Source organism: Hipposideros armiger, unplaced genomic scaffold (genome assembly GCF_001890085.2).
Source record: "Hipposideros armiger isolate ML-2016 unplaced genomic scaffold, ASM189008v1 scaffold_316, whole genome shotgun sequence".
Lineage (NCBI taxonomy): Eukaryota > Metazoa > Chordata > Mammalia > Chiroptera > Hipposideridae > Hipposideros > Hipposideros armiger.
This window is the reverse complement of record NW_017731666.1, coordinates 651,453-677,797: the sequence shown is the minus strand read 5'-3', so window position 1 is coordinate 677,797 and position 26,345 is coordinate 651,453. Positions and strand designations below refer to the sequence as shown.

The window sequence follows — 26,345 nt, the reverse complement described above, 5'->3', positions numbered from 1 at the left end:
ATCACAGGGTCCCTCTCCATCACAGGGGCCCCTCCTGGCTGCTCCAGGGGCTGCCCTGAGACTGAATCTCTTTCTTATTTCTTAGCATGCTGGGAGGGACACCTTTCTTTTTCTCTTTACACAACAGCACTTATGGGGTGTTTGGGCCAAGCAGGATTCTTGACGTATCTTCATGTAGTTACCTGACAGTGAAGGAGGTGACTCCTTCATCTCCCTTCATCTCCTTGTTGGAGAACCCCTGGGGCAGCAGGAGGAAAGGCGGCTGGCAGCAGGCCTGGCCTCTGCAGAGCTGTAAGCAGGAAAGGCAGGTTTCGGATGCCCGCTGCCCTCACAGGCCCTCTCTCACGCCCTTGACCCCGCTAGGTCTCCTGTGCCCCATTTCATGTAACATCTGTATTTTATGATTGTTCCCTGAACCCAAAGGCAGTTGGGAAAGATTCTCATCACTAGCCGCGAAGGAGCCGTCATTTACTCCTTCTGTGGCACCAGCTGCTGCCACAGTCCGTGCAGAGGGCTCTGCGTGCTGCGCCTTGCCTGAGACCCTCCGAGGACACCAGGTGGCTCTGAGATGTTAAGTGGCTTGTCCAGGGTCCCACAGCTTGGAAGTGGTGGAGTCAGGGTCAGAACCCACCATTTCTTTTCTAGGGCCTCACCTCCTTCCACTGGGACCACAGAGATCATGTTTTTCAAACCAAAAATTGGATGCAGCCTGCCAGGCACAGAGTAAGGAGACAATTAAATGGCTGTTGGAGGAATGAACAAATGAATCTGATCATGGGTCAGCCGACAGGATAGCTCTTAGTATCAGTGGCCTGTCCTGAGCAGGTGGGCTGGGGGAGCCACTGGGAGCCTGGGCGGCAGCATCTGTCTGGCTGTGGGCTTGGAGCGTGGCCTTGGGAGAGGGCTGGGGGCGGGCAGCGTGGGACGTACACACGGCTGCCGAGCCGCTGGATTGGCCAAGCCAGCAGCTCTGGAGCTGAGCTTCAGACTTCCTCTAGGCCCAGCTTGGGACAGTATTACACAGTGCAGAGTAAAATTAAAAACAGTATTAACCATAGGCTCAAATTGCACCTATATTTTAAAAAGCATTGTGCAGCTGAGACTTATCAAGCCGGCACCAGCATGAAGCTGTCTTGCTTAATGAAGACCTCCGCCGCTTCCTGCTCATTTCCGAGGCCTCCCCCAGTCCCGCCCACTCGTCCTTGGGGTCGAAGAGAGGCGCCTTGGAAGGATGAGCCCTCTGCTCTCTGAAGGAAAGAGGGTTCAGCTGAGCGATGGGGCCCAGAAGAGCCCAGCACTGCCAGCTCCTTGGGTGTGAAAGCCTCAGGGGCTGCAGGCACCCTTCCTATCCTCTGTCATCAAAAAGGAAAACAGCAGGGCCGGCCGAGTGGCACGATGGTTGAGAACTGACTTGGGACGCCAGAGGGCCCCGGTTCGGATCCCACATATGAGGGCCAGTGACACTGCCCTCCACAGCTAAGATGCTGAACAACAGCTCAACCTGGAGCTGGGCTGCCGTGAGTCACAGGTGACGGCGTAGGCTGCAGCCCCTGTAGCAGTGGGTTGCCATGGGCTACCGTGTGTCGCCAGCAGCCCCTGTGTGTCGCCAGCAGCCCCTGTGAGCGGCCGTCCAGAGGCGGGCGACTGATCTGCCTCATCCAGGAAGAGCGCAATGATGGTGCCAATTTGGACCAGTGAAGCAACGTCCTCCACAACTAGACTAAAGAACAAAAGGACAGCAACTTGTCTGTTCCCCTTCCCCCGATTCCCCAATAAAATCTTAAAAAAAAAAAGGAAAACAGCAGAATCAGGCAGCTCATGTGAGAGGGGCCAGAGGAGGTGCGTATGTTGTACTGGACTTTCTAGACTTGCAGGAAAGGGCATGGCTGTTACATAGTCACTTCCGCGTTATTTCAGGTGCATCATGAATTTCTGTTGGGTCCCGAAGTAAATAACTTCATTCAGTAACTTGTTTTCTTCACTTGGAAAACGGGCGTGTCTCTGGTCCGCGGGTGGTCACTGTCAGCTGCTGTTGCCAGAGAGTGATGCTCGGGGTCACCATTTCCCCTTCCGGATTCTATCGCTCCTGGGCTCTGCCAAGCCCGCCTTTTGAGAACCTGGTCTTATCCCTGGTGTGCAGGTTATGCCTAGTGACCCCTAGTGGTGACAACAGACGGAGTGGCCCACACAGACCTAGGCCTGGACCACGATGGTCTCCGGCTCGAAGGCACCCTGGGCAGTGCTGTTCTTAGTTGGTGGCAGGGAGGGGACAGGGAGGAGAGCCCTCCCCAGCTGCCTCCACCATCCATCCCTCCTGCTCATCAGAGTGGCAGCAGCAGCCAGTTTTTTCCAAGCATCAAAATTGTCTCTGTGTTTTCATTCTAGGCGAGCGAAACATTTGGAAGGTAACTAGCTTTAGTGCACGGGGCTGGGAAGCAGGTGTGCTTTCCCTGGCTCTGAACGCCCCGGCGAGGGGCACCGCAGAGGGGTGGGACTTGGTCTGTTTCTGGGCAGGAGGACGCCTGAGGAGGGACAGCCTTAGCGCCTGGCTGTCGCCTCTGGCAGAAGTGACTTGTTCTTGGGGGAGTTTTTGCGGCCCCTGCAGGAAGGAGGTGGAGTTGGCCCAGGGGGAGGCGGAGGGAGCACGTAAGCCCGGGCCACAGGCCCACAGCCTGCTTAGGAGGGAGGTGGGGGTGCCTCCCCCTTCTCTTCCCTCCTCGAACAAGGTCATTGGTGACGAATGAACAAGTGATGGCGAAGGGGGATTGGGTAGGATTTGGACGAGTTTCTTCTGACCTTGGTGGGGCCATGTCCCTTCTATTTGTAATCTTGGGCTAGAACAACTGACAAATGGCCTGATAGGAAACAAAAGCAAACAATAGACTCACTTGAAAGATACAGTGAATAGAATTTAATTGAATTTTTTTTTTTGGTTGCAGACATTGATTTGACTCTGTAAGATGTATAGACTAAATCATTAGGGGGATTAATATACATTAAAATGTAGTTTATTATTATGGAACTTTTATTGTGCTTGTAGTTGTGTTTTTAATTATTATTTTAATGACTTTCTGTATTTCAAATTGTGATAAATCTATTTTACTTTTTTAAATAAATGGACTATAGTTTTACAAGGTGATGTGCAGAGCTCAGCTATGGATGAGTATTGTTCCTTTATTAATGAGAACGAACAGATTACAAAGACTGAAAATGAACCGATTTACACACTTAAAAAGCCAATTAATATCTAACCATTAAACACAAATGCTATAGATTAGTCTCACTATCTTATCTATTTTCTGGGCTCCTATTGGATCATGTGGAGATTGACTTTTTAAACCAAAGAAGCAGAGGAAGCTGTGAAAGTGGAAATGCCTGGGACCAATTAAAACCAAAGATTTGGGCCACGACAGGGTGAGGATGCCCAAGCCGACCTGCCGGGGGCATCGATACTGAACCCATGAGATAGGATGGCTGTGTCTGAGGGGGAGGCAGAGGCTAGGGCCTGTGTTGGGGGCATCAACGTTTGGAGCTGTGTCTCCAGAGGTAAAGGTGGATTTGTGCTGACCTGTCTGCACCGTGTCTCCTGGACCTCCTTGCGATCAAGGGCACGTCCTTGTTACATGCGAGTCGGGGCTTTGTGTACAGTCTTTCTGAATGGAGATCAGTTCCCGGACCACTCTCTCCACACTCAACTCATCCAAGCTGTGCTAAGTGATATGTGGTATTAGGGTTCTGATCATGTGCCCTCAGTTTCCCAGTGCAAACCTCTTATTTCAAATATCTGCGCCCATTAGCCTTGTGGGGGCTCTCCCTGGCTGCTTGCTGGTTGGATATTTCTGACTTGGCAAGGTTGTTAGGCGACTTGTCTTGACAACCAGAAGCAGGATAATGTGGATGGGAGGCGTGTGGGCTCTGGAGACACAGGTCTAGGTCTGAAACCTGCTGCCAGATGGTCTTGGACAGGCTTGCTTTCTTTCTATTTTTGTTCATTCAATAAATATTTATTGAATCTGGGTGAGGCACTGTTCTGTGGGCTGGAAATACAGCAATGATCAAAATGGAAAAACCTCTGCATCCCAGTGGGGGGGTGGTGGTGGTAAGGAACAGAGAGGGCCAATCAGAAAATAGTATAGCAATATGTGTGTTGCAGAATGTCAGGTAGGGAAAAGAAACACAGGTGAGAGGGGCAGGGAGTGTGTACGGGGATGTTGCTGTTTTACACAGTGATTAGGGAAGGCCTTACCCAGAAGGGGACACGTGGGCTGAGCCCCAAAGGATGTGAGAAGGTGACCTCCGTGGAATTCTGAGAGGAGAGTCTGCCATGGGCACAGGGAACTGCACATGCAGAGGCCCCGGCGCAGGGGAGCAGCAGGGAGCCGGGTAGCTGAACACAGTGGTGGGAATGGATCAGAGAGGAGCGGGGCCAGGATGTGCAGGGCTGGGAGGCTTTGGCTTTGGCTTTGAGCGGAGTGGGAGCCATCTGAAAGCATTGCCCTGGCTGGTGTGTAGGGAGCAGGAGCGTAAATAGGAGACCAGAAAGGAAGCTAGGGCCGTCTTCCCGGAGGGAGGTGCTGGCGGCTTGAGCCAAGGGGCCGGCAAGGAAGGTGGGAGAAGTGTAGGATTTGGGACATGTTTTGAAGGGAGAGTGATAGGATTTGCTCACAAACAGAACATGAGATGTGTGGAAAGTCGAGGAGACCAGAACGACTCTCAGCTGTCTGGTTTGAGCCACTGAGAGGGTGGAGCTATCATCTACCGCGATGAGGGAAACGGCAGGAAGAGGAGGGTGTGCGTGCATGCGTGTGTGTGTGTGTGTGTGTGTGTGTGTGTTTGGGGGGAGGATTAAGAGTTCACGTGTGAGGGGCCGGCCGAGTGGCTCGTTGGTTAAGAACTGGCTTGGGACGCCAGAGGGCCCCGGTTCAGATCCCACATGAGGGCCAGTGACACTGCCCTCTACAGCTAAGATGCTGAGCAACAGCTCAACCTGGAGCTGGGCTGCTGGGAGTCGCCGGCGACGGCGTAGGCTGCAGCCCCTGCTGCAGTGGGTTGCCATGGGCTACCATGTGTAGCCAGCAGCCAGTGTGAGCGGCCAGCAGCCGCAGTGAGTGGCCGTCCACTGATCTGCCTCACCCGGGAAGAGCACAATGATGGTGCCAACTTGGGCCAGTGAATCAACGTCCTCCACAACTAGACTGAAGAACAAAACGACAGCAGCTTGTCTGTTCCCCTTCCTCCAATTCCCCAGCACTGTTCCCATCCCCCAATTCCCCAATAAAAATCTTAAAAAAAAAAAAAGAGTTCACTTGTGAGATGTGAAGTTTAAGATGACTGGCAGCTATTCAGGTGGAGTTACTTAGTATACAGTTGAATATGTGAACCTGGAGTTTAGCGGAGAAGTCAGCTTGAAATATTAATTTTGAGATGATGTTTAGAGCTATGAGTCTTGATGAGTGATGGGAGTGAGTGGATGTAGACAAGAGGTCCAGGGGCTGAGAGCTGGGCACTGCCGTGTGTAGAGGGTAGGGTGGGAGGATGAGGAAGAGGGAGCCCATCGCTGGGAATAACAGCCAGAGACGAAGAAGACCGTGCGAGCGAAGAAGACCGCGCGAGCGGGAGGCTCAGCAGCCGAGTGAAGATCGTGTTTCAACCGGGAGGGAGTGACGAAAGATGCGAGAGGGCAAGTGAAATGAGGACTACAGATGGCCATTAGTGACCATGACAAGAGCTGCCTTGATGCAGTGGTGTGGTAAACATCTGATAGGAATGGGCTTCATAAAGAATGAGAGGAGAGAAATTGGAGGTAGCATGTATAGATACGCTTTAACGGAAGTTCGCTTTGAGGGGGAGCCTATATATGGATGATAAAGTTACTGAGTTTTTAAAATTTTCAGTTTCCTGACCTATAAAATGGGACAGTGACTCTACCTACATCGTAGAGTTCTTGGGAAAAACAAATGAGATGTTGCTGGGAAGTCAGTGCTTGGCGCGTAGTGATGACTGACAGACACTTGCTGGTCTTGGTCCTTAGTGGTGGAGGTGTGGGCAGGAGGCTCTGAACCGGCGTGTCTGGTTCTGGGTTGTTTAAGGTAAATTTGTGTTACTCTGCCCTCCTAGGGTTAGAAGTAAATAAAAAGTTTGGGTACATTTTCCATTTTCAGCAGTTATGAAGTGTCATAGAAAGATCAGAAAGTCAAACACCACATTCCAGCTAAGTGGTTGGCTTACCTGGATGAATGTGCAAACGAAACACGTTGCTTTCCTCATTCCTATGTTCAGTTTTATTGCCTGCTTTTGCAAAATGGCCCATCTCAAGATGAAAGCCACTTTGACTGTGAGTTAGAGTCTTTGAAGTATCGATTTTTCTTTTCTGATTATAAAAACACACACTAATTGTAGAAAAAAATGGGAAAGTTGAAGAAAATATACCAAAGAGAGATTTATCTGAGGCCTCACACCCAAATACAACTGCTGTTAACATTTTAACGAATTTTCTTCCAGTAGTTTTAGGAACTCTTTTAAAACATACTTGAGATTGTTATACTGTTACACTGCTTTGCTTCTTGGTTTTTCTCCTCAATATTGTGTGAATAGCATTAAATTCTCATGAATATTTTTAATGTCTGTGTAACATGGAATGTTTGAGTTTCCCACCTAAACTTATATCAAAGTAAAATGATAACAGTTAACCCTTGTATAGCAGTTATGGAGTTCCAGCCTCTGTTTTAAGTACTTTAATTTAATTCATTTAATCCTCATTCCCTCCTTCTAACATGCAGTCATTATCCCCAGTTTATAGTTCAAGCCCTTAGCACTGAGTGAAATACAGCCCGTCCTTGAATGTGAGGACCAAAGGATGACGTTCCCTTAACAGCCAGTGTTAACCCTTAGCAGCCTGTGAGGGCTTTAATGGGCTTGGCGTCTAGCCACCTTCTTCCTGAAACCCTGTTGTGTTCGGCATAGAGATGGGAGACATGCCTCCCATTTCAGCTTTTCGGGAAAACATCCTAACCATTTTGATAGCCTTGATGTTGTACAAACAGGAAAAGCCCCTCTCTCCCCCCCTCACAGCCCCTTAGTGGTTGTGGTCCTCTGTCTGTTTCTCTGGATTTGCATCCCATGTTCCCTCCTGTCACTGCCTCCGAGCCGACACTTGGGTCAGAATTCCCGGGGACAGGAGTCTTCAGTGTTCGAGGATGGAAAGAAGCAACTGTGTCCTGAGCAGCAATTTTCTAACATTTGTCCTCGACATCCAGAAACACCTTTCATGTCATGATGCAGAACACACATACTCATATGTACATGATGTACATATCTATGATGAAATATCTGAACAGAAGTTTCAGGAAACAATACTACCTGTGGTGCATTCTGCTGTGTTCCACTCCACTCCACTCCACTCCATTCAATTCCACTAAAAATATGCCAGTCTCCACCCTACATTGGTTCCAGTACTCACTACTGGCAGTGGGTTACAACCTGCAGTAAGAAATTGCCACCATGGGACGCAAAGTTGGTTCAGGACCAAGGACAGGGACCTGTTTCTTTCCTTCCTGGTCTCATTGTGGCTCCTTATTCTGACTCCTGCCTGGGCTGGATCTTAGTGGTCTTAGAGTCTCATGTCACTTTGTAATTGAGGTGCCTAGTCCTCCAAGATCGTAGACTTCCTGAAAAGAAGGCCTGGGTGTTCTCCATGGCACATCTCCACAGTGCTTGACCCAGGTCCCTAAGGAATTAAATGAGCTCAGCTGGGGGCGCGGCTGGCAGCAGAAGCACTGGGATGGACTTTGTAGGCTGTCGTCGTCACATTGAACAGGGATGGCCTGCCTTTTGGGAATCTCTTTCTTTTTTATATTACCAGAAAAAAGGACCAGTTCAGTCCTCCTGCTGCCGATATTGCCCGATGATGACATTTCGGAAAGCAAGCTCCCTTGTTATAAAAGCTTTGACGTTACATGCATCAGAACATCACAGTTCTCAGGAAGGTGTATTTGATTGACTGTTTGTTACGCTTCAGCCCATGTTGCTCTTTATGTAACACCATATGATGCTTTGGGCTTCTCACCTTTCCTCTTACTGCTTGATGTTATAATATTAAGAAGCAAGAGAAGAGGAAGATCTCATTTTCCCTTTTAAAGCAATCTGAGATTCTGAGGATGGGACCTGCCTGGTTCGAGGGAAGAGTGACAGACTTATCAATGATCCGTGTCTTGATGCATCTACCATTTGTACTTCAATTAAGGCCTCGTGTGGACCTAGGCTTGTGTCTTTGGGAACAGGCCATCTGCACGATTGATGAGCAATGTCTGCGGGCTGGAACCTGGTCCTGCTCTGTGTTCCCAAAGCGCTTCCTGCTGAAGCAGCACACCAGTGGGCCTTTGAGTTGTATGTCAGCCAGAGAGGCTGTGTTCACACATATGTTAAGGTCTTCCGAGAGCAAACTCAACTGCTCTTCAAAGCAGGGTAGAACAATTACCTCTGGAAAATTCACGAGTTCTCCTCCTGTGTACCCTTCGATTCAGAGAGCTCGGAGCTGGGGTGCCTGCTTGCCATGTGGGATTCGTTATCTCAGGTGTTAGCGAATGGAAGTGGTGACTAAGCTGAACTTCTGTTAGGAAGGCGAGTTATGAAATCCAAACAGCATTGAAATTCAAACTCCTTTCATCTAGTCATGGCCACCGCTGGCCTATAATCAAGTCACACTCTGTTAGCTGCACAATTAACTTGTTTGTTTGAAGTGTGAATTAAGGATTTGAGGCATTTGCTAATTATTCTTCCTTGCTCCCGACTTTAGCTGAAATCCCTGTGTTTCCTGAACTCAGGCAGTTTTGGAATTTAAGGAAAGATATTTGTTGGTTCTCTTTTCTTCCTACGTGCAATCGGCTTCTGTTCTGCCTTTGCACAGATGGAGCAAAGTGACTCTCAAGCCTTCCTTCCCCGCTGCAATCTCCCTTAATTCCACTCTCAGTTTTGTAACTTGTGGGAGGTGCCGCCTGCTTGCTGTTGTTCTAATGGCTCCCTTCCTCGGGAGTGCTGAACCCCTTCAATGGGAGCAGAGGAGTCTCCCCTTTGCCAGCCTTCTTTGAGTCTCTCTTTGTTTGTGGCTCTCCTCTGGAATGAGTTTCTTTTGTAGATAATGGGATTCCATTATGGGGTGTTAGGGCTGCTCTGGAATTGTTGGCTGTGAGGAAAGATAGGAGGTTTTGATCAATGGTTCTTGCTTGTATCTTAGATGTGTTAATTTTAAGATGGCTTGCTTCTGTTTTTATTAGTTTTATTGGATTGGGGAGGGGGTGGGGTTAGGATGAGTGTCGGCGTTTGTTCTGCAAGGAAATGTAGGTGTTCACAGCGAGGCGGCTCTGCTTTGCTTGGAGGCAGGAAGGGCCTGGAGCGAGGCAAAATGCACACGCGACTGTGTCCCTGTAGGCACCGGTGTGTCTGCTACTTTCAAAGCTTTTTCTGACCTCTGAATGATTTAAGACCCACTTCTGAAGGGCTTTACTGGTTAATATGTTAGAGCAGAGGTCGGGATTTTTAGCATTGTGGGTGGGGCTATCTATTGGTAGGAAGAGAACACACACACACACACACACACACACACACACACACACACACACCTACCCCTGATATAAATTCCTGATTTATTAGACAGGGATTCAGAGTTTATCTCAAAGGGAGGTGGCTACACAAAGACCAGGTGGATGCAGGCTATTTTTACCTAGCTTGTCCCTTGTCCCTTGTTCTTAATGGGAGTTGGCAGTGTGTGGCTGTCAGTGACACTTTCTGTGCACATAGAATCCTGCCAAGGTTGAAAGAGAAGCCAAATTCTTGCAACACTCCTTGTGTTTTACATTCCGGTTTGCATCGCTGTTCTAGAAGGACTTATAACAACAGCCTGTGCTCTTTTAGGCTCTTCTGACTCTTGAACTGAATGTGTCAGATCAGCAAGTCTGCATCTTTCTCGGGGGTAGAGGCGAAGGGCAGGGCCTGTGGAAACGGAAGCAAGGTTCAGTTGTCCCTGGACACGATGTGTCCCTGCCATGTTCTGTGTTTGAGGAAGTCTGGGTCCCTTAGGCTTCATGGTAGCCTCTCTCTGAGGCAACGTCGGCGCCCTCAGAGTGTTAACCCAGCCGCCTCGGGCTGGCTGTGTCCTTTATCCAAAGATGGCTGACCTCTCAAAGAAGGAAATGAAAATCTAAAAATTCATGGCAAGACTTTTGCTGCTGTTCAGGATGGGGACAGAGGTTTGTTCTTTTGCCATCAACAATGATAAAACTGGACAAAATCGGTGAAATAAATATTGTCAGGTGTTTTACCATAGTGGAGGAAGGACTGTGGTTCCCAGCAGGAGACTGTGGGTCCTGCAATCACTGTATTCCTGCCTGGAGGCATTTCCAGATTGTGGTTTCAGGGGAGGCACCTTATGTGGAGGACAGGCATCTTGTTGAGCTGAGGAGACAGATATCAGAGTTCGGGGAGTTGGAGATGCCAGAGTTCAGAAGGCTGAATGATCAGAGACGAGGTGGCCTTGCGGAGAAAGTTCTCCAGAAAGCGGCCTGGGGTCCCCTGGAAGGTTCTGTTGGATACAAAACTGTTAACATGTAAGGTGACACCCCACAAGGTTGGACTGAAACACCTAAGGCCTGTAAGGTGAAAAGTGCCCAGAGCTCATATAGGACTGGGATGTGTTCAGATCCTGACCAGCCAGACTGGGGAATCCTCCTTGAATAAATGGTATTCAGACAGAAGTGTAATAAAAATAAAAATAATAGTGTGGCTAAATCATTTCTAGAATAAGAGGTGCCATAGACCCAACTTTAAGAAGATAAGAAAGAACACACCCCAAGCAAGATAAATACAAAGAAAACATGCAAGGCACATCGTAATCAAATCAGTGATAAGGAGAAAACCTTAAAATCAACAAGAGAGGCATAAAAGGGACACATTACAGGCAAGAAAGATAGAAACAAACTTGTGTAGATTTCTCATCAGAAACCATACAAGCCAGAAGACAATGGAATAGAATCTCTTTAAGTGCTGAAAGGGGGAAAAAACCTGTGCCGAGAATTCCATATTCAGTGTAATGATCCTTAAAATAATTGAAGTGAAGTAAATTTTCCAATAAACGGACAGACACACAGACACTTTACACATACCAGAGCATTCATTGCTTGGAGACCTGCACTATAAGAAATGTTAAAGGAAGTTTCATGTGAGAAGAATGATACCAGGGAAATACTCAGAGCTCTACAGAATATTGAGGAGTACTGAAAATGGTAAATATGTAGGTAAATATATTTCCCTTCAGTTTCAATTTCTTTAATAGATAATTAATAGTTTAAATCATTGCATGGGGGTGGGGTCTATAACATATCTAGAAGTAAAATACATGACAACAAACAAAACCAAGAATGACAGAAGGGGCAAAATGGAAGTTTGAGGTGGGACAATTTCATGAACTTGTTGCAATGATGTTGCTAACTTTTTTTGATATCAGAGGGATTATTCATTATGAATTTGTACCAACTGGACAAACAGTTAACCAAGTTTACTATTTGGAAGTGCTCAAAAGGCTGTGTGAAAAAGTTAGACGACCTGAACTTTTCACCAACAACTCATGGCTCTTGCATCACGACAATGCACCAGCTCACACAGCACTGTCTGTGAGGGAGTTTTTAGCCAGCAAACAAATCACTGTATTGGAACACCCTCCCTACTCACCTGATCTGGCCCCCAATGACTTCTTTCTTTACCTGAAGATAAAGGAAATATTGAAAGGAAGACATTTTGATGACATTCAGGACATCAAAGTTAATAGGACAACAACTCTGATGGCCATTCCAGAAAAAGAGTTCCAAAATTGCTTTGAAGGGTGAACTAGGTGCTGGCATCGGTGCATAGCTTCCCAAGGGGAGTACCTTGAAGGTGACTGTAGTGATATTCAGCAACGACGTATGTAGCACTTTTTCTAGGATGAGTTCGCAAACTTAATTGTCAGATTTCATATTTGTTTAAGTCCTTGCAATATACATAAAGTGCCATCTATTATTTGAAGGTAGATTCTGCTGAGTTAAAGATATGTAGTATAAATCCTCGAGCAGTCACAAACAAAACAGAGGCAAACCTAATAAGCCAATAATGGAGATAAAATGGAATACTTAAAAAAAAAATTCAGTTAATCCAATAGAAGGCAAGGAAAAGAGGATAAGGGAACAAAGAGCAAGTGGGACAAATAGAAAATAAATAGTAAATTTAAAATCGACCATATTGATAATTACACTAAATAAAAACAATTGAAACATCCCAAACAAAAAGCAGAGAACTTGAAGTAGACAAAGATTTCTTAAATTGGGCAGGAAAAGAGAAAATGATAAACTGGACTTAACCCAAATTAAAAACGTCTGCTCTCTGAAATACAAGTTTAAGAAAATGAAAAAGTAAGCCAAAGACTGGAAGAAACTATTCATAAACCTAATGGACTCGTATCCAAAAATACCAAAAGAACTATTCCAATTCAACAATAAAAGTACAAACAGCTTAATTAAAAATTAGGCAAAAATTAAAACAGACCTCAGAAAAGAAGGTATATAAGTGGTCAATATGCACATGAATAGAAGGTAAATAACATTATTCATTAGGGAAAAGCAAGTTGAAACTTCAATGCGATAACTACACACCCACTAGAACGATAACTACACACCCACTAGAACAGCTAAAATTGAAGCGACCAGGAGTGCCAAGTGTTGGTAAAGACGTGGAGCAGCTTTCATTCATATCCGTTCTTAATGAAAATGTGAAATAGTGTAACCACTTTGGAAAACAGTCTGACAGTTTCATTTAGAGTTAACCGCATACCCCGTGACTGAGCCTTTCCATAACGAGTTTGCACCAGAGAGGAATGAAAACACAGATCCACACAAAGGTCTGTAAATGAATGTTAATAATAGTTTATTTGTAACAGCCCCAAACTGGAAACCACACGAATGTTCCTGCATAAACAAATGAGGACATACCCATACAATGGGATTATCCGCTGCAGTAAAAAAAGAATGGACCATTACTGATACCCACGACGTGAGGGATCAATCTCAGAAACATTATCGTGAGCGAAAGAAGCCAGACCCACGAAGAGTACACACTGCATGGTTTCATTTATATAAAACTCTAGAACAGGCAAAACTAATCTCCGATGACAGGAAGCAGATCCGTGGTTGCTCAAGGCTGGAGGGGTGAGCTTGGCTGGCTGAAAAGGGGGATGAAGGAACTTCTCATGGTGCTGGGGACGTTTCAGATCTTGAGTGTGGTGGCAGATACATAATCTCTTCGTTAAGAGTCATTGGACTGTATGTTTAAGATGAGTTGCATCTTATGGTATGTAAATTATACCTCAGTGGAGCTGGTTAAACACTGTTGTAACCCAGTGATGTACTGTGTGCCAAGAATCTACATACGCCATGTCATGTGATTCAGCTGTGTCACCCCCCATCTCGGGAGGAAAGGGCAAGTGGCTTGCCCCACATCCTGCAGCCAAAGGGAGATGGAGGGACTTTTTTCTACTCTGTGAGAAATGCTGTTTGTGTCCCCAAGTAGGCAGAGTAGACCTTCTTACAAGTTGAAGTGCAGGACACACCTGGTTGCGATGCCTTTTAGACTAGCCCGTGGCAGGCATATCGGAGGTTGCTGTCACGTCCTCACTGGGGTAATGTGGATATTTCCCTGCATACATGCTTCTTTGCCTTCATATCTTTTCATTCATCCCAGCTATACTTTTTAGTATGTTTTCTAGGATAACACCACAGTGAGGTTGTAAGTATCCTCAGGACTGCGGACGATTCTTGTATCAGCCAGGGTCCCGTCAGGACAGAGAAAGCATATTGGTTATTTGAACAGAGAAAAAATGTCATATGAAGAATTGCTGACTAGTAAAAGGTGGTGGACGAATGGGGATGAAAGAAAATTCTAAGAGCAGCTACTACCTCCAGGCTGAGCAAGAGTAGAGAATCAATAAACTAAAGAGTAGAAGAGGCCCCCAACCTGTAGGGTGGAATTCGGCCTCACCTGCTTGCGCTGCCTCATTTGTCTCCAGCCAGTTGTTTTCCAAGCCCCATTCGTTTCACTTTTGAAAAAATTTAACTTTGACCCACCCTTCCCATCTCCAGTCACAGTTCAGGTCTCATCTGCCCTTTCCTGGGCTGTAATCATAGTCCCCGACCAGCGGTCTCCGCCATGGCACCGTCAAAGCCACGTTCCTCCACCAAGCTCTTTGTGTGTCTCTCCCATGCTGAAGAGTGTCCCCCGAATCCCCGGCCCTTGTGGTAAGACTCCATTCCCCGTCATTTTGATTCCTCCGCAGTTGGGCGCCTCCCTACCCTGTCCAGCTGCGGGTTCTGTCACGCCCCCTGCACTGCAGACTTCCTGTGACTCTTGCTTTTCCCAGCTCCCAGCTTTTGCATATGCCGTTTCCTTTCCCTAATGCCTTTGCCATTTGTCAGCCTGGCAACCTCCTACTCATTCTTCAAGACCCAGTTGAAACGTTAGCTCCTTGGTGCAGCCTGCACTTGTCTTCTCAGCGTGAGCACATTGTTCGTGCTGCTAATTGAGCACTCATCGTCTGTTTCACAGTTACCACGATAGGCCCGGATCCTGTCTGTCTTCCCAGCTGTATCTCGCAGGACCATTACTCACATGTCTTTGTGTCATTAGGGCCCTGTGTAGTGCCTGGCATGTAGTAAGTGCTCAATAATTCATTGAGTGATTGAACCAGCGAGTGGATAATGAAATGAATGAAAGACTGGCTGGACGGCTTCTTCCCTGAATCTTCCTCTGAACGTTTTTATGATGGCTCACTGTTTCTGCTCTGATTGGCACTTTGATGGTCACAATAATGCTTTACCACGTCTGAATAACAGACAGCCAAGTGGGCCAGGCTTTATTTCACAAGTCCAGGCTGTTAGGAGTTTATCTTGAATTGCTCCTTACTACAAAGTCCTCCAGTCACCCTTGGATCGCTGAGATCTTAATCACCATCACCCTCATACATTGTCAGAGTTAGGCTGTATGTATACATAAAAAGATGGAAACCGTTATCCTCCATGCTAGTTGTTTTAGCAAGAGCTGGTCGTTTTGAATGCATGATTTGGGTATTGGTTTTGACCGGTGGGTGGGGACCCAGAGCATCCTGTAGAGGGTGTTGGCTTGGCCAGCTGGGCACTCGGGGAGAGCATCACTGGATGGGGACAGGGACGTGTAGAAAGGGGGCATTGCACTATTGGACCCAGGGTTGGAATGTTTATCTTGGAGGAGAAGACCCCCCAGCTTTGTGCATGGGGTGGGGTGCCCTGGAGAGAGAGAACAGGCGAGAGAGGCCCCTCGGAGCAGGGTATGGAATGGCTACTTACTTAGGGAAATCGAGACCAATTATTTTTTGTAAAGTGCAGTGAGTGGTGGGTTCCGGGAAAGTTGGCTTCCCTGGTAAACATGTTGGTTAGAAGTCATTAACATGACATTCACACGTTCCTAATAAAGTACAGAACTCAGATCTGGCACCTTTGAAATACCCAGAGGGCATGCAGTGTGAGTCTTAAAACCAAGAGTATTGGAAACGAGATATTTTCCCTTCTCGTTTGGGAGTAATATAATTGCGTTTGTGGCTCCAGCAGATGCTGGGGCCAGCTGCTAGGAGAGTCCTGGCCCCCCCTCCCCGCCCCCTCAGCCTTGGTCCCTTACAGATAAAACCTGTGTGCAGGACTCTCATAAAACACAAACTTAAAAAATTGTCCCTTGGCTGAAAGATCCATTTATGTGCGCGCGCGCGCGCGCGTGTGTGTGTGTGCACGCGCACACAAAATGTGAGATTATGTAGATCATAGATATTTTTATTACTTGGACTCAGAAGAATAAAAAACAGAACACATTTCTTACAGTTTGTTGTTTTGTTTAATTTGTCCCAATAAGGACTAAAGGCCCCTCAGTACCGACCCCTCTCCCTGATATTGGGCCCATGTCCCGAAGACAGACTGAGATCGGACTGTGCCAGGAGGGCTGGCTGATGACGATGGAAGGACAGGGCCCCCTGTCCTTTCTCTGAGGGCTGCGTCCTGGGAAGTTGTTGGGGGAGCAGTTTCTCTGGGCTGGACAGTTGTGCAGGCTGTCTGCTGCAGGCGGCTGGACATGACAGCAAGCTTGTGCTGAGAGATGGAGGGGAATTCGGCCCCTCTGAGGCTCCCACATCCTCTCCCGGACAAATGCGGCCACCCCCACACCAGAGGCAATGGCTCGGCCCCCCCCACCCCCCACAATGGACCAATGGCACAGGAGCCCTGCTGCAGGGGCACCTTCCGTCTCACCTGGGCTCGGTGTCAGCCCTGTGGGCGCAGAAGGCTTGGCTGCAGAAGGCATATTGTTTCCTGCAGGCTCCTGTGATATTTATATCGTAGAGCCGTGCTGTCTATGTGGCTGCCACATGTGGCCGTCATGCGCTTGAAACACGGCTGCCCTAAATCGAGATGGGCTTTAGTGGAAAATACACCAGAGTTTGAAAAGGGAGCACAAAAAATAATGTGAAATAGCTTGTGACTACTTTTTTAATTAGTGAAATTGTATTTTGAATACATTGCTTTAAAATAGAAAATATGTTGACAAGTAAAATATATTCTCAATATTAGTTTCTCCTGCTTAAAAAAGTTTTTTTTAAATGTAGCTTCTAGCAGTGTCAAAATCACACCCGTGGCTTGCATTTGTGGCTCACATTATGGTTCTACTGGGCAGCGCTGCTCTGGTGCTGCTGGCCAGCCAGGGGCTGCCGTCCGCATGTGGTGTGATTAGCAGGACATCTCTGTCCCTTCGCATCGGGCACAGAGCCTTAATGGCAACTGCAGCTTTATCCGTCCTCCCCCAGCCTCCAGCTGGCAGCAGGAGTTGGCCCAGACGGGCTCTATCTGTGTGCGTCCTTTAGAAGAGAACTGTGTACCTTCCTTTAGCCCTCATCTGTGTCGGTTGGTAGTCAGTTTCGGCTGCAGGAACCCATTGGGTGGTGGAGCGAAGCCCCGCCCCCGACACTTCAAAACTGGGGAGGGCGAACCACTGTAAATGCAAATAAATGCTCGCAGCAGACAGCACCCAGGAGTGGTGCAACCACTGCTGAGAAGGTTCCAGAAGCTGGAGTTCACTGTGGAGTGAGACAGCAGGGAAGACTCCCTGGCGTAGATGGGTTATGAACAGGGCCGGGCAGGTCACCTGGGCAGACTCCGTGCATGGAATGGGAAAGGGCGGAGGAGCCAGGTGGGCACAGTGGTCACTCTCACCCACCAGTCCTGGGCGCAGCTTTCACGGGTGACTCCTGAGCCTTGCCTGCCCACAGCTGGCTCACCCTAGATGGGCTCTGCAGTCCCCCCGTCAGAGCCCATCAGCCTGGGGCAGGCAGGCCCAGCCCCACCTGGCAATGGGGTGGTGAGCGATCGGCATGCCTCTGGATGGTGGAGAGGCACGAGGACACAGCATGTGATGAGGCACCGATGCCAGGCACAGAGCTGTGCTGCCCCTAGTCCTGCCCTCTGTCCTTCATGCTGGGGCTTGATCAGCGCCTCGGGGAGGGCCCTCCCGCCTCCCTCGTCTGCGGAACCGAATCGGATGCCGAGTTGCTACCAGGGACCTGGGGGACGCCACTATAGTTTGTTCCCTTGCCACGCAGACATCATAGCTTGGCAGCAGTTTTTCTGTTTGAAGATCCAAAGGACAAACTAAACATTTAAAATCTGCAAGCTGGACAGTCTTTGCTTTGGAGCCTGCAGTGAATTCCTTCATCTTGACAGTCGAGTCATTCTTTTCAGCATTGATGCGGGATTTGGGATCCAGGAAGAGAGCGATGCTAAGGCCAGGGAGCTGGACAAAGCCTGCGGGTTCCGGGTCCACCTGTGCAGGCACGGGGGGCTGGCACTTCTTCACCGCAGTGCCACACCTCGCTGCATGCCTACACTCTCTTCTTTTTTATTGTGGTAAAATACACGTAACGTAAAATTTACCATAGTGGCATTTCACGTATTCACAATGTTGTATTACCGTCACCACTGTCCACTTTCAGACATTTTCATCTCCCCAGAAGGAAACCCTATACTTATTAGCAGTCACTTCTCATCCCCCTCCTCCTCCAGCCCCTGGCAACCACTAGTTTACCTCTGTCTCTATGGACTTGCCTATTCTGGCCATCCCATGCAAACGGAGTCACACACTATGTGGTCTTTTGTGTCTGGCTTCTTTCACTCAGCATAATGTTTTCAAGGTTCATTCATGTAGCATGTATGATAACTTTATTTCTCTTTATGGCCGAGTAACATCCTATTATAAGAACCCACCGTATTTTGTTTATCCGTCCATCTATCGATGGACACTTGGCTGCTTCCACCTTTCCTTTCGGCTCTCGTGCATAATGCTACTAGGAACATTTGTGTACACATTTTCGTTCGAGTCCCTGTTTCCACTTCTTTGGGGCATGGTCTCTTCTTGTTGAGCATTCTGTGAGTTTCCTGGGCCAGACGTGAGTGTGAGAGGCACCAAATAAGTGGGGAAGACCGTGCATGTGAGTCAGGAGCCGTGGGTCCTGGTTTGGCTCAGCTACAAATGTGCTGATCTTGGGCAAGTCCCTTCTGTTCTCTGTGGCTCAGTGTCCTGGTCTGTGAAACGGAGGCTCACCAGACCTGTGTTTCCGTCAGCCTTCTTTGGAACCCTGCGATGGTGGAGCTTTGGGGTAATAGGCCAGACAGTGGGCTGAAGATGCTCCTATTCAAACCTCTTTTCCTCTTCCTCTCTTTGTCGTTTGTGTCTGCCTTGTAAGACATCTAAGCAGGAGGCTTCGTGGATATAAGGAATTTTTCCTGTCACTGAAGTAGATAAGGCCTGCTGCAAGAGTTTTTGGGTGGAAATGAGGTTGGTTGTGCTGGGAGGAGAGAATCCCACTCATGGATGCTCAGCCTGGTTCCTCCGGGTCCCTGAAAGCAGCTGGGACGGTGAAGTCACTGCATCAGTGGGGAGCAGGAGGCTGTCAGCCTGTGTTGGGGCTAGCATGACTCGCGCAGGGTTTTTTTTTTCCTCTATCTGAGCACATGTCTGTTCTTTAAGAAATTAGGAACTGTGGAGGAGAGGGTGGGCTCTGGAGCCATTCTGTATGGGTTTGGGTTCTGCTTCTACAGAGACTAGTCATGTAACCTTGGACAAACCACTTAACTGCTGTGTGCCTCAGTTTCCCCACCTGGTTTCTACTTCATAGTTTGTTATGGAGATTAAGTGAGGTTATCCTCCACAGGGTCCTAAAGGAGCACCTGGCCTGAGATGACTCTACCACTGTTAGCCATTGTGATGGTAACAATGACACAGATGGGGATGCCCCCCTTCCCCCCAAATCCTTCCACTTCTGAGCCTAGCGGACTCTCATTACTCTGAATTCTGATGGTTCTTACTTTGCTCAACACTATTCAGCATCTAAATATTCTGTGTGGTTCTTTGGCTTGCGTGTATCTATCTCGCTGACCAGCCCTAAGTTTTGGGAAGGCAGGGTCTGCCCACCCGATGAAGAGGTGAACCGAGACGCAGATCAGAGAAATGGGCTGAGCAGACTGGGAAGCGTGGTGACTCAGACATGCCCAGTTCAGCGGGGAGCCTGGCAGCAGCATGGCGACATTGCCTGGTGGTCAAGGTCAGCTCCGGGGTCTAGCCAACTTGAGCAGGACGGAGCGGGGAGTCTGAGTCTCGGCATTTGGTTTCTTTGGCTCAGAAAGGCTGCTCCGAAGTGGGATGGGCGGTCCACCAAGGGGCCGTTGTTACTTAGGGGCCGTTGTTACTTTGGGGATGGAGAGGGAGTGCCTAGCACTCAAAGGCAATGCATACACCAGCATGACTTCCTGGGGCCTCTGCTTGCTGGCTCAGCAGCTCCGTAGACCTGTGGTGACCCGCTGGGCCTGGCTACAGAGTTGACCGGACAGCTGACCATGCCAGAGTGCTTACCTTGAATGATTACAGTGACTCGTCTCTATCCCCTACTCAGCTGTGAGCTCTTTCCGGGCAGGCTTCATAGTGGTCTTGTTCACTGACTTGCACATAGTAGGTGCTCAATAAATAGTTGTAGAGTAAATATTAAATGCAGTAAGCGGCTGTGGGAGCTTTGCTAACTGAAGGTCAGTAGCAGTGGGGGGACCCCTCCCCCCATTAGGGGCCACCCTAGCAGAGCGTTGGCTGAAGGATGTTCCTGAAGGTCTTCTTTGGGTGTCTGGGTCTTTGGAACACTGTGGCAAATGTAGAGGTGCCGGCACGCACTGTGTCCCCATCCTTCTGGGCCAGGAGGGGTCACTTAGTCGCAGCAGGATTCTGGGCCAGGGCATGTATCTGAGGGGTTCCAGCTGGCACAGGCCATTCCTCTGGATACCAAGACTCCTAAAATTCATGCATATGGGCTGATACACATCAGGGGCTCAGTTTTCCCACTTAGTGACTGAGCAGTTGCCCTCTGTCAGTGTTGTGTGAAACCAAATGGACACCAATAGATACATGAAAGCGTTGCCTCTAACCCGCTCTGAACAGTCACTGTGACATTACTGTTCATTGTGGTCATAGGGGGTGTAGGGTGGGATATACGAAGTAAGTCCAGCAGCCATTCGGTACCTGCTACCTCATCAGGCCTGGACAGGCGGTTCACTCGAAGTAGACCTTGTGGTGATGATAATGGCAGTTATGGCTGTGGGTGTTGCTGTACGTAGCAAGTGTATTAATTGTCGCTCCTTATAACTGCCCCATGCGGTGGCATTATCTCTGTTTCACAGGAAACGAGGTCTGGACAGGTTAAGCCATGTGCTTGAGATCTGATGGGTGATAACTGGCCGGCCAGCAGCCAAAGCAGGTCTGTTTGCTTCCGGAGAAGCATGTGCTGTCAGCCATGACACAGTGTCACCTTCCTACAGCGACTCAGTTAAATCTCTGGCTAAAGGTTTATCCAGGAGGTGCTGTGTGTTGCTGATTTGAAGTCTTGCTTCAGCCATCTACAGTGGTAAACGTGTACACACAGCACACTCAGAGCGCGCGCGCAGACACACATGTATGCATGTGGATATGCAGTTATTTCTAGAAGGCCCATTCTCCCCCCGCCCCACCCATCCACCTAACAAGCATCTATCAGGATGCTGTTAGGTCCAGTGGGGGATGCTATCCAAGCAAGCAAGCAGTTAGGACGCACAGTGATAAGCCCTACGCGCTGGAGGGAGGTTCCGGGTGCCATGGGAGCGCACAGCCAGCCCTGTCATGAATGCTTAGGAGGGCTCGCCAAAGCAGCTGACATCCATCTCTCGTGAGACCTTTGGGCAGCGTTTTCTAAGGCGAGGACATAGAATCCAAAAAGGCTCTGGGATGAGAGCGAACCATGTGCCGGTCGATCAGCTTCTCTGGTGCTAGAAACACGGGCAACGCCATGTTTGCCAGAGGTCTCTGCCTCCCAGGTGCTTGGTGAACAGTCCAAGTCTCTGGACTGAGGTGGCGTGGGCTCCAGATGACCAGTCACTGGCTACCTTGTGGCAGTGGCTGGTTTCCATGATTACGTGAGACCTGATCTCCATCTGGGCCTGCGTGGCACGGCAGGTGTTTTCTGACCTGCTCTGCTTACCTGGTTTTGGTGATTATCTCTTAATTTACTTTAAGGCCAAGTTTACCATCTCTGGTCACAGGTATCAAATCCATTATGTCCAAGCCCAGTGCAGCCTAACTGCAAAGGGAGGCAGTGAGCCTTTGGGTGGATGGGCCGCTCCGTCCCCAAGAGCCCTCCGGGGATGCTGGCTGCAGAGAGAGTTCAGGCTCAGGCCTCTTCTCCGGAGTTTTCTGATAGTCAAGGGCAGCAGCTCTGTGCTGTATCATCACCAAGATCAAGGGAAATGTGAACTAGTGCAACCTTAATTTAACTTACAACCCCTGCCAATTTCACGTTAGCAGATCCGTTTGGAGCTGGAAGTAATGGGCCATATCATGCCTCAGAGCTGGAGCAATGACTTATGTTGATGTCACCCACTGGCTTTTTATGGAAATTATTAATAAATCAGTAATTCTATCTGCAGTGATGTTGTTGTGTTTATAAATATTTAATTTACCTTCAGGTGCCCACATTTTCTCCATCTTTGCCTTAAACTCTGCTGACATGGCCCTTCTTTCTGAAGCACTGCACAATAGATTAAGTTATCAGTAGCGGAAAAGGTTAACTTTCTCTCTCTCTCTCTGTCTCTCTGTCTCTGCCTCTCTCTCTCTCTCTGGAATGTGGCTTCTTTATCGTTTCTTTTTAATCTTTGTGTGATTTGGCTCAGGGGGTTGGGAATCAAGCTGAGGGAATGCAGCGTCTCTTGTGACAACGATGAAAGATTAGTCCAGCTTCAGAAGAAGACAGACTAAACTTTCCAATTACGACCTTGCATGCGCGGAGACCTGTTGTTGGCATGTATTTTCCCTCCTTCAAATTAATGACGTTTAGAATCTGAAATGGTGTCTGATGTTTTCCTCCCGCAGAGAAATATCTTTGTCCTTGCCACCAACTCATCTTTTGAAACCCAGTGCTTTGATGATTATGGAATGGCAGGTTGACTGGAAAGGGCTTGAAAAAAAATAAATCAAACTAGAAACACAGCCCACGTCGAGTGTTTTTCCGGCAGAGGTGGGGTTCCAGCCTCGCAAAGGAGGAGAACAGCTGGGGAACAACAAAGTCTTTCTTACCTCTCAGGATCCAACGTGAGCTAATCGTTGTTATTATCTTTTTATTCTTCTGTTTCAGGAAATTGCAGCTTATTTAATAACATTTGAGAAACACGAAGAATGGCTAACCACCTCCCCTAAGACAAGGTAATGTCCCAGATCTTGCAGTTTTTCAAATATGTACAGTAAATGGATTGATTTTCATTGAGTACCTGACCCGGCCAGTCAATTCCTGGGCAAGTTGAAAATGCCATGTTGTGTTTGATAGCTCGTGACACTGAGGTCTCATTAACTGCCCTATGACTGTGGTAATGAATGCAATGAGGTGCCTTAAAAACAGCGCAGCTGCTTTCACGCAGGTTGGAATTTTTGGCCTGATAGCTTCATGATCTATCCTTCCGCTGGGTGCTCTGATGCCGGGCGGGCAGGAACGTCAGGCGAAGTTTATTTTGGGAAATGCCCACCTGCCACCCGTGTTCTCTAGAAGCCTCCTTTTTAAAAGGGAAGCTACCTGAACTGTCCACTTTCATCTCCATGCGTTTTACAAACTGAAAGTCAAGTTATTCTTGGTGGTGGTAAGAAGGTCTCCCAGATCAGAAGCAGTGGCTAAGTTTGCAGTTTATTATACAGTCAGTGTCCCCGAACCTACTGACTGCCACAGGCACTGAACTTCTCTCGCCACTTGGGAATAGAGGGACTTGGTGGAGATGTAGCCGGCTCGTGTTCTGTCTGCTCAAGTGACAGTATTTTGTGAAGAAAGGCGCAGCTGGGATTTGGGTTTCTCCGAAAGGCGGCCTCGTCTTCCCTCTCGAGTACTCAGTTTTTGTATTTCGTATGCTCCATTCCAGAGCTCCAGAAACACGTGGCCACTCTCTCCCAATTGCCACAGCTTTTCTGCTGGCGGTGACAGGGCCGGGGGGTGATGAGCGTGAAGACTGCGCCTTACAGGATGACTGGGCTGTGGGTTGGGTTTCAGAGGCCGAGTGCTCAGCCTGTTTCACTTTGGGTAGAAGCCCCAGATTTTCCAGGTTTGTTAACTGGGACCAGGGAACGGGGTGGGGAGCATGTCCTCTGCCCCGTGGCCATCAGCTGGACCTGTTCATCCATTCTGAGCCATGGAGGAAAGAAGGTTCTGTCCATTCTAGAAGGTACTTAAAAATATTACTTCATTAGGCTTAGGTTTTTACAGGTTAGCGTCCTGGGGGTGGTCACAGGAGAGAGGAAAGGGCCATCAGTCCTGAGATGCGCGTCTGCCGGGTGAAGGAGAGGTTGGCTCTAAGTTGTACCTTTCTACCTGAATCCCTCTGCGGGATGTCCTCAATGCCTCACCCTCTGGGGGCATGATTTCCTTTGCTGTTAAACCAAGTGGTTTGTATCAGTCAGCTTTTGCTGTGATAATGCTACGTAAGAAGCAAACTCCAAACTCAGTGACGTATAACAATAGACTTTTATGTGTTGCGCATAGGCCTGTGGGTTGGCTGTGGCTTTGGGTTGGGCTCAGGACCCCTCAACGTGTCTTTTTGTTCTGGGACTGAGGGCACCCCCACTGTCTGGGACGTCTAGGTCTGATGGAGGATGGCACAGGCTTAAAAGCCCCAGGCAATCCATGCAGGCACGAGAGCCCCTGCTGGTGTGGCATCATATACCATGCCTGACCACGGATCCATTAGCCAAAGCAATTCCTGTGGCCCCCGCCCGGTCAGAATGGGGCCAGGGAGGACATTCTTCCATAGATTATGGGCGAGAATGGAGTGGAGAGTGAATGGTGACACAGCCTGCTATTTGGTGAGCACTGCTGTACCCTGAACCATGGAAAGACTGGCACATCCATCTCTCCTTCTGGGGCATCTTCTTCCAGACAGTTATCCCCAAATTTGGGCATCAGAGAGCTTGTTATAACACACGTGCTGTCCCCTGTTTCCCCAGAGTTTCTGATTCCGTAGGTCTGATTCCATAGATATGGGGCCTGAGCGTCTGTCATTTCTAACAAAGTTTCCAGGTGATGGCACACGGCCAGTCTGGGACCTCACTTTGAGAACCGCTGCCCTGGTTTCTTTGGGGAGAAGGAGGTTGGTCTGATTTCTTCCTCGGCACCGTTTCCCGACTCCCAACAGAGGCTCTGGTGTCCAGCAGCCTCCGGCCCTTCTGTGCGCCCTTCACTCCTCGGCGAAATACTCCTTGAATCTAAGTGGAAGGAAAGAGGGAGGTCTCTGGGCTGCACCCGGGCCACACACCTGATTTCAGCTCTGCAGCCGCGTGTCCGGCTTCAGCCGCCGTTTGCCGGCAGAACAGGCTCACATTTCAAGGCAGGGGTTCTGCCTCGTGTTTAGGCTTCAGAATTTGGGTTTCAGTGGAGAAGTGAATGTCACTCATGGTTGTGCCTGACTCACTTGTCTTTTCAGAGTATAAATAGCGCGCGAAACTTCCCGTCCTGAGGCTCAAGTGGCCCAGGGAGGAAGAGAAGGAAGAACTGTGAGCTTCAGATATTAACAGATCTGGTTTGGAGTCATGGCCTGTCACTCAACAGCTTTGTGGCATTAAGAAATCACTTGAACCCCTTTAAAAGCCCCACCTTTTCTTGGTCAGCTATGAAATGGGGCTGATGTTGACTCTGCCATCAGTGGGTGGTTCGGATTGAATAAGATGCTATTTGTTATCTTGCTTTGCATGCTGTGAGGGTGTGTGTCAATGGATGGGGACATCACTGTCCTTGTCCTTTTGTCAGCGAGGGACAGTCCCCCGACCTGCTGGAACCAGCGGCCTCAGGAGGCATCTGCCAGAACTTCTGCAGGTTTTGGAAGGACGAGTCCTTTCCTAGAGGCAGAAGGTGAAGACGGAACGCTTCCTGTTAGTATTATAATACCCACCCTGTGTTTCCACTTGAACGCTCCTTGTCCCAGGAGGAGGAAAAGTTGCTGCGATTGTTCAAGGACCTTCCCAAATTAGTTGTGGAGTTGAGTTTGGATGCCCCCTCCCATCTCTCTATTGCAATTAATCGGTGCAGTTAACTGCTGAGTTCATGCAAACCGGCCTCCCGGTACGGAGGGATTAATGGCGCCGATACTCTACTGTATGAGCAGGCAGCACAACTTCTGCTTGCTGCCGTGGCCGCCACTGCTAATTTCATTGTAGAAAATTAATAAAAATGAATTGCACTGCTGACATTTATAGAGTTTCCTAATAAAATGATACATTGTTTGTGTGGAGGGATCCCTATTAAATTAATTGTGGTGCTCAGTTCACATATAGATGTTGGTATAGGAGCTGCCGAGGGACCCACTGCTTGTCCCCATGGCGTGCTGACGGCTGGGGGTATAAATAGAGCCCTTGCTCAGATTCTGCCCTAATTGCAGAGAAGGTCCCGGGAGCCCCGCTCACCTGTTTCATAATGAGGTGTGCTTCACGGAGACTCCCAGGGTCGGGGGCCGCAGGGGCGGCAGTGGCGCTGAGACAGGGCTGAATGCCGAGTGTTCAAACAGCCCATATTGTATCATCAGCAGCTGGGACCTTCTGGAAATGGCAGTTTGAAAAATCACCCCTCAGGATGTCTTTATTTGGCACTTGCTGTTTGCTCAGCACTCTGGTGATCGCATTTGGAGACTCTAGGGAACACCACACTCCCCACCCCACGAGGT

The 26,345-nt window shown here is 48.7% G+C and overlaps 1 protein-coding gene across 11 annotated transcripts in view; it reads left to right on the top strand.

Moving 5' to 3' along the window:
- The window catches only part of CAMTA1 (calmodulin binding transcription activator 1), an 833,165-nt gene that overhangs the window by 248,665 nt on the left and 558,155 nt on the right, over positions 1-26,345 (top strand). For all 11 annotated transcript variants that reach the window (XM_019660379.1, XM_019660385.1, XM_019660381.1 and 8 more), the window contains exon 4: positions 22,790-22,857. In XM_019660379.1, the coding sequence (XP_019515924.1) occupies positions 22,790-22,857 (68 nt within the window). The remainder of the gene's footprint in view (positions 1-22,789; positions 22,858-26,345) is intronic.